Source organism: Dendrobates tinctorius, unplaced genomic scaffold (assembly GCF_039654945.1).
Source record: "Dendrobates tinctorius isolate UK_male_01 unplaced genomic scaffold, ASM3965494v1 ptg000098l, whole genome shotgun sequence".
Taxonomy (NCBI): domain Eukaryota; kingdom Metazoa; phylum Chordata; class Amphibia; order Anura; family Dendrobatidae; genus Dendrobates; species Dendrobates tinctorius.
Window position 1 is genome coordinate 21,798,921 of NW_027361766.1, and position 13,580 is coordinate 21,812,500.

At 41.0% G+C, this 13,580-nt stretch overlaps 1 protein-coding gene across 2 annotated transcripts in view; it reads right to left on the reverse strand.

The window, feature by feature from the left end:
• Positions 1-3,483: 3,483 nt before the first annotated feature.
• The window catches only part of BLACAT1 (BLACAT1 overlapping LEMD1 locus), a 109,697-nt gene continuing 99,600 nt past the window's right edge, over positions 3,484-13,580 (reverse strand). For both annotated transcript variants that reach the window (XM_073587215.1, XM_073587214.1), the window contains one exon: positions 3,484-4,455. In XM_073587215.1, the coding sequence (XP_073443316.1) occupies positions 4,314-4,415 (102 nt within the window). In that variant the 5' untranslated portion in view covers positions 4,416-4,455 and the 3' untranslated portion in view covers positions 3,484-4,313. The remainder of the gene's footprint in view (positions 4,456-13,580) is intronic.

The following is a 13,580-nucleotide window of genomic DNA, read 5'->3' on the forward strand; positions in this document are numbered from 1 at the left end:
TATGTACCACACTAATAGTATCCTGAAATAGGGCTTGGGCAGCCCTTTCAGGATATGTTACTTTTATTGCTGTATGTTGCCCCATTATGTTTCTGTAAGCTACGGAAAATGTATAGTCACCGTCTAGCCAAGTGTCTGTAAATCAAAAGTGAATACTCACCCCCTCAACCCCGCCCATAAACCCACCCATGCCTCTGAGCCAGCGTCAGTGATTGGGTGCATTCAGACTGCTGTATTACCAGTCCAAGGATCGCATCGCATTCCTCGGACTGGCCGACTGCTCTCCTGACCTCAGCATGTCAGCTGCATAGAAATATATGCTGTCACCCTCAGGTCCGGAGAGCCGACAGTCTGAGGAATGCAACGCGATTCTCAAGCAAGTAATACGGCAGTCTAACTGAATCTCTGACACCGACGCAGAGGGATAGGCAGGATTATGGGCGGGGGGGAGGGTACATATTCATTTTGCATTCACACACAATTAACTATAGAACCCACACATCTGTACTCATATCATGGTATACTCAGAATCAAGCATTACAAGCAGATTATATAAAAATGCAGATTTTAGATCATCTTTTTTCTAACCTGACACCCTAAAAACACATGGAAACAGTACTCTTATCACTTGAATAGACAAATCCCACCCACTAACGCTTCCTTCATAGACACTATTCATTCCTGTGCGCAGGAGTTGCGCTGGGCCCACTTATGTCTAGTAATTATTGGAGGTATCAGAGCCGTATGCCAAACGTTCTCTAACAATGAAACACAATTTTTTTTTGTAGAAGTGCGCAGGAACAATTGTTCTCAGCACAGCATGCAAAGCAAATAATAAGCATAAGAAAAGAAAATCCAACAAGCGTTATTTGAAAGTAGAAGTAATGAGACACAATAAGTGATGAAATTGCATTTTAGAAAAAAAGAAAATTTTAAAAATTAACAAAAAAACCCAAACTTAAATGTTCACTGTTTATTATTACTTAATCATTATTATTATTGTGAATGGTCGGTTTGGACTGGGGTTTTAAGGGCGTGCCCAAACATTACACAGAATCTCCAGTAAACCAATTAAAAGCTTTCTGTGAAACATGTTCCTAATACTCCTTAAAGGGGTTGTCCAGTCTAGAATGACAAGTCTGCAGTCACTCTGTGTGACTCTACACTTGTGAATCTTCCCAGCGCATGCACTGTGCGCTGCGAGAATTCTCCAGTGTCTGCACCAGGAATGGTGCTCGTGTATGCAATATGCATACTCCCAGCCAGAATCCGTCTAGTGGGCATGGCCTCGCTAAACACACTTGTACTGAGTGGGGCCGTGCCCACTAGTCGGATTCTGGCTTCGAGTATGCATATCGCACAATTGACCGCCTCTCCTTGTGCAGACACTGGCGAATTCTTGCAGTACACAGCGCATGCGCTGGGAAAATTCACAAGTCTGTAGTCACACAAGTGTGTAGGCTGCAGACTTGTCATTCTAGACTGGACAATTCCTTTAAGCTACAAGTCTGTATTCGCTATATATGACTGCAGACTTGTGAATCCTCCCAGCACTGTGAAGATTCTCCAATCCCGCGTGTGTTATCGTAAGTACGAGATTTGCATGCATGCAGTCATGTGCCGACTAGATGGGCATGGCCTCGATCAATGCAAGTGAAATGAGTGATGCCAGATACAGTCTAGTCGGAATGTGGCCAGAAGTATGAAAAACGCAGTGTGCAGTATGAGGAGTTACAAGTCTGCAGTCACAAAGAGTGGCAAGGAGTGACTGGAAACTTGTATCTTAAGACCGGACAACCCATTTAAAGGGGGGGGGGATATAACATAACTGACATTTATTTGTAGTTGTGTTAATAAAATATAGTACTATATATCATATAGTCAGAAATTCCATATTGGACATAAAACGTGTACATTTTTACCTTATTCTATATGTAAAAATATTCTATATTCCACTACTAATATGCTAGATCTTCTACACAATATATAGTATTTAGTTTAACTAGCAGATATTTGCTTTTCGTACAAGCTAAATATTTCTACTATATATAAAAATAATAATGAGGCTTATATGTAGTAAAAAAAAATACATCTAGCAGCAATGTTCTCTAGCTAAATTTGCACTATTGATGACAATAAATGGAATAATGAACATGCTAATTGGTAATGAGTATGCAGGTTGTCATCGACATGCTATACATCTCCCAGGAATGAGTAAAGTTAAGAATGCAAACTGTGACTATAGGTTGGACATGCTACGACCATGTCATATATAAGCATTATACTATTTTGTATATTGTGTTTTAATGTAATTTTATGATATATTTTAAAGATAGATTTATAGATGGGCAGAAACAGCCTTTCTTGAACTAACACACAAGAAAGATATCATGATGGGGAAAGTTAAAGGTCTCATGGTGCAGCACCTAAAATGTATTTTCTATCTTCACACGCTAACCACTTTTGTCATTTCTTTCATTACACAATTCCCTACACTTTTCGCTAGCTAGCTAATCCCTAAATGTGTTTTCACTTTACTTCTGTGACGTTTTGGACTGCACTCCAGTTACAAACTAGTTTCTTGCATCGCTGGCCCCTTTGAAGACGTGGATCCTTGATGATGGACTCTTTTGCAGATGTGAGTGCAGCGCTCGCACTCAGATTCTATCTCCACCAATGCCGTAGCTTCTAACTGTGGAAGATGAAGGGAGATGGCGGAAACAGAAGCAGTGAGTGACACCAGTGCCGCCACCTAGTGATGACTAGTTTGCTAAAAGCTGTGGGGTGTCACTGCTTCATCACTGCCTCCTGACAATGTCATCTGTCACCGAAGCTACAGGAGGAAAAGACAGAAGCAAAATGCCGGCGTTGCACTCACATCTTCAACACGTCCAACACCCGGGATCCGGGACATCTTCAGAGAGGGTGGCGATGCAAGAAACTAGTAAGTAACTGCAGTGGTACTCCCTGTGACGTCCTATTCCAGGAAGGGTGATGGACACTGCGGGGAGTGCAGTCCGGGCCTATTGCGACGTCATTATTGAGACTCCAAATGTGACAAGAAGTAGAGTAAAAAAACAAAACACATTTAGGGATTAGCTGGATATGGAGAAATGTAGGGTATTGTGCAATATAGGAACTTACAAAACTGGTTAGGGGTAAGGATAGAGAGTCAGAAAATACATTTTAGGTGCCCGGACCACCTTAGCATTTACCAAAACAAAAGCCACTGAGAATTTGTATAGTTATGTGTCAAGTTACACTTTTCTGCATTATGAGATCTTTGTCATTTTAAGAAAGGCAACATCTTCACCTCCAAGGTGACTTAAAGGGAATTTGTCACCAGGTTGTTGCTACTCCTTCTAGGAGCAGCATAATGTAGGGACAGACACCCCAATTCCACTATCACTGCTGCGGTTTTGATAAAATTTTATCTGCTGCAGATCTACCAGTTTTCTGAATACGGAGCTCTGTATACCCCCCCCCACCCTGACTGGAAGCTTTCTGTGCGCAATGTGCATAGGCAGAAAACGAACAATCAGTGGTGGAATTATACAGAGTCCATGAATATGGAGGATTACAGGGTAGTCAGCTTACTAGTCCTTTAGTGATAATCTGCAGCAAGTAAAAGTGATTTCATCAAATCTACAGCAGGCAGCCCAGTAAGTGACACATCACTGGAATCAGGGTCTATGTCCCTACATAATGATGTTGTCAATTTAGGTGGAAGAAGCCTAGTGAAAGATTCTCTTTAATGTGAAGACGTTGTGCTCTGATATTGTACCCATTCCTGCTTACTTGCTCATAACCACTGGTCCACCATCATCACATATGACGATTCTAAGTGCTACATGTGTACATGAGTCTGTCACCATCTGACTGATACCCTGGTGCTGGCTGAAGTCCAGATAGCCAAAACCACTTATCTGGATGTCACATTTAGGTTATTTCTCTTTGCTGGCTAGGAATTTTGTCATGAACAGTCCGGGACAAGACTAGAGATAGGTAGTTTTAGGTTAATAGACATTCATTTTTCATCTAGATCCTCATTTTAGATTGTCAGCTTTTCTGGTTACCGTCAAGGCATTATTGCAGTGTTATTTTTTAAATTCTCAATTCCCTCACAAAGGGAATAGCACATATTTACATCCTTCATTTCTGGATGCCAGAAATTGATTTCCAGCAATAATACATTGCTTGCTTTGTCAGCCTTTGTACTGTTCTGGTCTTGGATGACCTCCTACATATTTATTGGCACAAAGACCCCTCCAAACCACAGACTGATTCATCTATGAGAAGGAAGCTTGTGTCCTTCATACTGACGTCTCCTGTTCAGATTGCGATTCCTCTTTCTTTGGCTTCATGTTGCAGAACCCGTGAAGACCACAGAAACATGCAAAGGTAAATTGAGGCATTGGCTGTAGTGTTGGGGCTCAGGATGATGTTCAAGCCCACCTACAGTAAAAAAAACAAAAAAACAAAAAAAAAAACCCAAGGTCAGACCTTGTACGCTATATTATACATAACCTTCAACATTTCCAAAATATCATGCCAAATGCAAATGAGTATTCAATTTTGCATCGATAAGTCAAATGGTATTTTTTATTAAAATGTATACTTACCACGCAACAATAATATCTTCCCACAATGTAGACATCTGAACCAGGAATCTCCCCACCCTGTGCTTAATTTAACACAAGGGGCTTCCCAACTTCTCAGATCTAGCTCTTTCCACTTGTTAAAACTAAACTCTACTCTCCAAATTCAGAAAAGTCACAAAACTGAAACAGTAACTGGATTCAAAAGAAAAGAATATTATCTTCCCATATACAGTGCCTTGCGAAAGTATTCGGCCCCCTGGAACTTTTCAACCTTTTCCCACATATCATGCTTCAAACATAAAGATACCAAATGTACATTTTTGGTGAAGAATCAACAACAAGTGGGACAATTGTGAACGTGAATGAAATTTATTGATTATTTTAAATTTTTGTGAAAATTCAAAAACTGAAAAGTGGGGCGTGCAATATTATTCGGCCCCTTTAACTTAATCCTTTGTTGCGCCACCTTTTGCTGCGATTACAGCTGCAAGTCGCTTGGGGTATGTCTCTATCAGTTGTGTACATCGAAAGACTGAAATTCTTGCCCATTCTTCCTTGGTAAACAGCTCGAGCTCAGTGAGGTTTGATGGAGATCGTTTGTGAACAGCAGTTTTCAGCTCTTTCCACAGATTCTCGATTGGATTCAGGTCTGGACTTTGACTTGGCCATTCTAACACCTGGATACGTTTATTTGTGAACCATTCCATTGTAGATTTTGCTTTATGTTTAGGATAATTGTCTTGTTGGAAGACAAATCTCCGTCCCAGTCTCAGGTCTTTTGCAGACTCCAACAGGTTTTCTTCAAGAATGGTTCTGTATTTGGCTCCATCCATCTTCCCATTGTCATGATCCATGCTGGATCATGACTGATAAAAAGCACAGGTAACCTTTTTTTTTTCCTTAAGCTGTGCTTAAGTTTGGTTTTTGACCCCGGTGGCCATTAGGATTATTACACAGTGGTGTCTTTTGTTCTAAGTTTTCCCCCGGTGGTGAGCGTCATTGCACTCTGGTTTCTTTAGTTAAGTGCACATGATTATAACGCAGGTGTGATTGCTCTGGCTCTGCTATAAAAGAGTCACAGGTGTTGCGATCGTTGCTGGTGATAGTATTCATTTCAACCATCCTTGGTGGATGAAGGAGCTGGAGAGCGTCCCTTGCAGCACTGTCTTAGCCCTGGTGTGGAAGGAGTCAGAGGGCATTTCCTTGTAGCTCACAGAGCTTGGTGGCAGCTATTCAGGAGGAAAGCTGCATGCTGGTGGTGAACTCTGTTGCTGGGAGCAAGAGCAACAGAGTAAAGCTAAGTGGTGTTTCCCTGTTTGTGTTTTTACTTAGTGTGTATTAGTACAACGGTGGGGCCAGTGCCTGCGCCACCCAGCTCCCTAGCAAGGGATAGGTGTAGGGTGTGCTAGGGCGACAGGTTCCTGATCGGCGCCCGGTGCGGAACCGGCATAGGGAACGCTAGGAGCGTTAGGGACAATGACTCGGGAGTGCAGGAGGTCTCCACGTCCCCTTTCCCTATCATAGGGCCCACCGTGGTAACTGTTTCCCCTTTCCCCATGTCTTGCTGTTTTAGTTATCGGCCTGTGGGCCGTGTCACACAGGACAGTTTCACGTGCCGCGTCTGGTTGTTTCAGTTACCGGCCTGCGGGTCGTGTCACACAGGACGGGTCATCGTGACACCCATCAATTTTAACCATCTTCCCTGTCACTTCTGAAGAAAAGCATCCCCAAACCATGATGCTGCCACCACCATGTTTGACAGTGGGAATGGTGTGTTCAGGGTGATGAGCTGTGTTGCCTTTACACCAAACATATCGTTTGGCATTGTTGCCAAAAAGTTCGATTTTGGTTTCATCTGACCAGAGCACCTTCTTCCACATGTTTGGTGTGTCTCCCAGGTGGCTTGTTGCAAACTTTAAACAACACTTTTTATGGATATCTTTGAGAAATGGCTTTCTTCTTGCCACTCTTCCATAAAGGCCAGATTTGTGCAGTGTACAACTGATTGTTGTCCTACGGACAGACTGTCCCATCTCAGCTGTAGATCTCTGCAGTTCATCCAGAGTGATCATGGGCCTCTTGGCTGCATCTCTGACCAGTCTTCTTCTTGTTTGAGATGAAAGTTTAAAGGGACGGCCGGGTCTTGGTAGATTTGCAGTGGTATGATACTCCTTCCATTTCAATATGATCACTTGCACAGTGTTTCTTGGGATGTTTATAGTTTTGGAAATCATTTTGTATCCAAATCCAGCTTTAAACTTCTCAACAACAGTATCACGGACCTGCTTGTTGTGTTCCTTGGTCTTCATGATGCTCGTTGTGCTTCAAACAGAACCCTGAGACTATCACAGAGCAGGTGCATTTACTTTATACGGAGACTTGATTACACACAGGTGGATTATATATATCATCATTAGTCATTTAGGACAACATTAGATCATTCAGACCTCTACAATGAACTTCTGGAGTGAGTTTGCTGCACTGAAAGTAAAGGGGGTGAATAATATTGCACGCCCCACTTTTTTTTTTGAATTTCCACAAAAATTTAAAATAACCAATAAATCTCGTTCAACTTCACAATTGTGTCCCACTTGTTGCTGATTCTTCACCAAAAATTTACATTTGGTATCAAAATGTTTGAAGCATGATATGTGGGAAAAGGTAGAAAAGTTCCAGGGGGCCAAATACTTTCACAAGGCACTGTGTCTAGCAAGATCAATAAAACCAAAAAGGCAAATCTTTTTTATTTTTCTGCGACTTAAGGTGTCTTTAAAGATACAAATTTGTTTAAACCTCTACCCATTAGAAAAAGGAAGATTAACCAACCCTTTCTCGGCCACTCTACAGGTAGCCAAATGATCTTTCTTTCCCCTATACCAAAAATGCCGTAGATGTTGCGGCCACAAGCATAGAAATCACAAGTGTTATGAAAACATGCCGCAAGAAATTAACCTAAATCCGAACAATAATACCAATGTTCTGAACCTGTCAACTGTACCCCTTACACCCACGCAATTGGATGTTTTGTCTTATGGACTCAATTTAGTTTCAGATAGGGACTTTAATCTATTTTCCACATTGCTGGATATAAATAGATACGTGAGGAATTTGACCATCAAGAGACATTTTTATAGTCAAGAACAATCGATTCAGGATGCTCTTACTCCTACTATGGAGTATAACAATTAATTTTGTAAATTTGATTTCTATGAACAGAAATCTATTCGCCTACCATCTCTACAAAATCAAGATGGTTGGTTTGATGTATTGGCCGACCATAAACCACCCTTTAACCCCTTTCCTACATTAGACGTACTATTCCGTCCATGTGACCTGGGACCTAAGTCCCAAGGACGGAATGGTACGTCTAGCGTGATCAGCTGCGCTCACGGGGGGGAGCGCAGCTGATCGCGGCCGGTTGTCAGCTGATTATCACAGCTGACACCCGGCACTATGTGTCAGGGGTGGTAATGGACTGCCCCCGACACGTTAACCCCTGGCACACTGCGATCAAACATGATCGCAGTGTACCGGGGGTTTAGGGAAGCATCGGCAGGGAGGGGGTTCCCTCCATGCTTCCCTGAGACCCCCGCAGCAGCGCAATGTGCAGCGCTACTGCGGGGGCCTCCTTCCCTGCAGGTCCCCGGATCCAGTATGGCGGCGGGAACCTTCGGGAGCCAGCAGGGAACCGGCTTCCTCATGCCTGCAAAGCGCCGGCATGAGGAAGCCTCCAGCACTGCCTGTGACAGATCGCTGATCTGTCACAGCGATCTGTGATGTGACAGATGAGCGATCTCACACATGACAGTGCTGTCCCCCCTGGGAAATGTAATAAAGTTAAAAAAAAAGTGTAAAAATAATTTATAAAAAAAAAAAAAAAAAAAAAAAAAAAAAAAAAAAAAATCGCTAAATATTAAAAAAAAATATTCCCTAATAAATTCATTTTTTGAAAATAAAAAAAACAATAAAAGTACACATATTTGGCATCACCGTGTCCGTAACGACCCACCCTATAAAACTGTCTGACTAGTTAACCCCTTTATTGAACCCCTTAAAGAATAAAAATAAAAAATGAAGCAAAAAATAAAGCTTTATCATCATACCAACGAACAAAAAGTGCAATAACGCGCAATCAAAAAGACAGTTATAAATAACCATGATACCTCTGAAAACGTCATCTTGTCCCGCAAAAAACGAGCCGCCACACAGCGTTATCAACGAAAAAATAAAAAAGTTATAGCTCGCAGAATAAAGCGATGCAAAAATTATTATTTTTTATATAAAATTGTTTTCATTGCATAAAAGCGCCAAAGCATAAAAAAAGACCTAAATGAGGTTTCGCTGTAACCGTACTGACTCGAGCAATAAAACCACTTTATCAATCTTACCACACGCAGAACGGTGTAAACGCACACCCCAAAAGAAATTCATGAAACGCTGGTTTTTGTTCATTCTGCGTCGGCATAAAAAGCGACCAAAAAATGTCACGTGCCTGAAAATAGTACCAATAAAAACGTCAACTCTTCCCGCAAAAAATAAGACCTCACATGACTCGGTGGGTCAAAATATGGAAAAATTATAGCTCTCAAAATGTGGTAATGCATAAACTATTTTTACAATAAAAAGTGTCTTTTAGCGTGCGACAGATGCCAAACATAAAAACCGCTATAAATAGTAAATCAAACCCCCCGTTATCACCCCCTTAGTTAGGGAAAAATAATAAAATAAAAAATGTATTTATTTCCATTTTCCCATTAGGGCTAGGGTTGGAGTTAGAATTGGGGGGTTTCCACTGTTTTGGTACATCAGAGGCTTTCCAAACGCGACATGGCGTCCGATCTCAATTCCAGCCCAAAAAGTAAAATGGCGCTGCTTCCCTTCCGAGCTCTGCCATGCGCCCAAATAGTGGTTTACCCCCACATATGGGATATCAGCGTCCTCAGGACAAATTGCACAATAACTTTTGGAGTCCTGTTACTCTTGGGAAAATAAAAATTGGGGGTGAAAAGATCATTTTTTGGAAAAAATATGATTTTTTAATTGTACGGCTGCACGTTATAAACTTCTGTGAAGCCCTTAGGGATTCAAAGTGCTCACCACATATCTAGATAAGTTCCTTAGGGGGCTAGTTTCCAAAATGGGGTAACTTGTGGGGGGTCCTCTGATTAGGCACATCAGTAGCTCTCCAAACTTGACATGGCATCCAATCTGAATTCCAGCCAATTTTGCAGTGAAAAAAGTCCTTCCCTTCCGGGCTCTGCCATGCGCCCAAACAGTGGTCCCCCCACATATCAGGTATCGGCGTACTCAGGACAAATTGCACAATAACTTTTGCAGTCCAATTTCTCCTGTTACCTTTGGTAGAATAAAAAAAATTGAACCTGAAGTAATTTTTTTTGTGAAAAAAAGTTAAATGTTCATTTTGTTTAAACATTCAAAAAATTCCTGTGAAGCACCTGAAGGGTTAATAAACTTCTTGAATGTGGTTTTGAGCACCTTGAGGGGTACAGTTTTTAGAATGGTGTCACTTTTGGGGATTTTCTATCATATAGACCCCTCAAAGTGACTTCAAATGTGATGTGGCCCCTAAAAATAAAATGGTGTTATAAAAATGAGAAATCGCTGGTCAACTTTTAACCCTTATAACTTCCTAACAAAAAAGAATTTTGGTTCCCAAATTGTGCTGATGTAAAGTAAACATGTGGGAAATGTTACTTATTAAGTTTTTTGAGTGCCATATCTCTGTGATTTAAGAGCATAAAAATTCAAAGTTGGAAAATTGCGAAATTTTCAAGATTTTCGCCAAATTTCCATTTTTTTCACAAATAAACGCAAGTTATAGGAATGAAATTTTACCACTATCATGAAGTACAATATGTCACGAGAAAACAATGTCAGAATCACCGGGATCCATGGAAGCGTTCCAGAGTTATTACCTCATAAAGGGACAGTGGTCAGAATTGTAAACATTGGCCAGGGCATTAACATGCAAACCACCCTTTTGTCCTATCCAATCCACAGAGGATTGCTTCTAAGAATAGGTAGAGAGAGAATGGAAGTCTCTATATGACTATACCACAAACAGCAAACCTAGACTGAATTTTTCACCATCACAGTATTCTGCAATATGCAAACTCAGAAATATGGATGACATCTCCGCTAAAGTGTCCTACAAAGGAGGGGTAGTTGTCGTTATTGATTCAGAAGTCTACAAAGCATGCATTTTGAACCTGCTGGAGGACATTTCCACATACAAAACATTGCCAAGTCTGTCAACAAAAACTTTTCGGAAAGGAAATGGTTAAAATCATATAAAAGGGACTTTCATTAGGTGTTGTAACCAAGAAAGAGGCAGAATATCTTATGGTGGAACAATTACGCATGTTCTCCACAAGTTCCATAAAGCAATAAACCCTCCCCCAATGAGACCCATCACTTCAGGGATAGGGTCTATTACTGAATATTTGTGTGAATGTCTCAATTCACTTCTTCAACCCTGTCCTAGAGGTCTCCAGGTTTCCTCAACGACACATGTGACATATTTGAATAGTTTTCTGATAAAATGTGGTCTGAGGATATTTGGCTCAGATGTGATGTAATTTTGTTATATACATAAATATTGCACATGGAGCTATTACAACTCTAGAAATTCATCTATTTAATTACAGCAGTTATTTATTTTACTGATTTGTAGAAATTTATTGTCCAGGTCACATATTTCCATATGACTCGCATTTTTTTTTACATTTGATCATAGTTTCTTTTTAGAATATAAAGGAGTTCCCATGGGAGTAAAATATTTCCATGATTGGCAATTTTGGTGATGTAATTTTGGAAATTGGAGTATCTTATTCCATTGACAATTCCTTTTCATCTCACTTGGTCTGGTATGGCAGATACATTGTTGACCTCTTCTTCACCTGGAGGGGGGTGTAAGCTGCCATACCAGATTTTATCAAGTACATCAATAGCAACAGTTATAACCTCAAATCTACATCGACATTCCACAAATCACAAATTTCTTTTCTGGATTTGCAATCAAAGGTCATGTATAATGAAATAATTTCTACTGTCACACTATTATAATCAGATCCACCAGTAACAAACATAATATATCACATGCATGCAAACATTTTATCACCATTAAAGAAATACCTCTTCATTGCAAGTTTCTGCAATTGAAAAAGTCAACATGTCCAATAGGGAAGGAGACCAGAGGAGAAGGCTTGCCACACGTGAAGCTTTCTGGATGTACAATATACGTACACGGGCTCCGGATGGTTTAAACATACACAGCCAGGGAGATTATGTTTCATTATTTACTTTATTGCTACTTCTATGTGGTCATATTCATGGAATCCATTTGAAGTCATGTTTTTAATTTTTCTACAATAAAGTTAACAATTTTTCTGGAGCTGAATATGATATTCTATTTTTTAATTAAAGCTATAGCAGCAACCTTCTGGCAGGTTCTGTCTGGATGTATCAAGTATGAATTGGCCAGAAGAAATCTACCAACATCCCTGAATGCCCTAATACACCTGGCTAATAGGGTTGATCACTGTTTCCATGAGTGAGCTCTGGAGCAAGTTGTTGTATCTCCTTGTGTCAGAAGACCACACAGACTGGCTCTATGTTTCCAGTACCCCCTTGCTGACGCAAGCCTCACCTCCAGTTTTAGAGCCGAAGCAAGTGGAACAGGCTAAGCTTTTGGTAAAAGAGCAACAGCGAAGGTTTAGAGAGAATAACTGCATCTATTGTGGAGGCAAAGGACCTTATGTTTGTCAGATCCGGGTGAGGCCGGGAAACTCCATCATCTATGGCTGTCCGCAGAGACGACCCTAGGTGAAAAAGACTACTCTCCAACACTTTTGACCGAAGTCACCCTGGTCTGGAGAGAGGTCACTCTCCACAACAGCCCATCTAGACTCTGGCTCCGATGCCAACTTCATCCATTGGATGCCTCCATAGACGGACAATTCCTGGCAGAACCTGCCCAATATATCACGCAGCCAGACACGTTACAGATGGGAATCGTGCATTCCAAAAAGATTTATATGTGCTTCCTAAATAAGTAAACTCTATTCTACTGGGCCTTCCATGATTGCATCTACACGTGTACTTTGTTGACCAGTCTACTGGCCAGGCACTTCAGTGGGAACTGTATTGTGCTTCCAACTGTCTTTCAAACATCAAAGCCAAGACTCCTCCATGCCTTCGAACCTTACTTCTCTACCCACCTGTTATGGTGTCTTTGCATATGCCTTTTGAGAGAAGGCAGAGGTCTTGCCACCCCATAGACCTTACATACTGTGCGCTGCGGGGATTCACCAGTTTCAGACCTGGGACTGGAGGGTATGTATTCGTTATACATACCCCTGGCCAAAGGGCGCAGACTCGCTCCATGCACTTGGATGGAGCTAAACCACTCCCACTGGCTGGGAGTATGCATAACAAATACATACCCTCTGGTCCTGTGTCTGAAACCAGTGAATCTTTGCATCACACAGTGTATGATGAAGTTTCATGCAGACAAGAAGAGAGGTTCTTTGACTCATTACCAACTGGGAGATAAGAATTGATTGTCATCTCATAATATTCGCCTGAAGGTGCCTTCTTATAAATTGACCCCTCGGTCAGTGGCGCAGTGGGTCCACACCCACATGCGTTAAACAGCAAAACATTGTGACAAATATGCTTTAGTGCAATTATGCCCAGAAACCGGTTTTAACTGGTATTATTAAATGAACAAATACCCAATTAATGTTTGGAGGACAATATATTCTGTAACATAAAGATTTATTTAATTACACAAGTTTCAGTGAATAGCTACACATTACAAAGGAAGATTATATTTCTTTATCTTCCATTCATTCTCAACCAGTTTGATTTGACATTCACATTAAACAGTCTGGACAATCAGTCAGAAATAAAAGATTGTATCTTCAATAAATCTAAAAGCTTAGATAAGTAAACCAG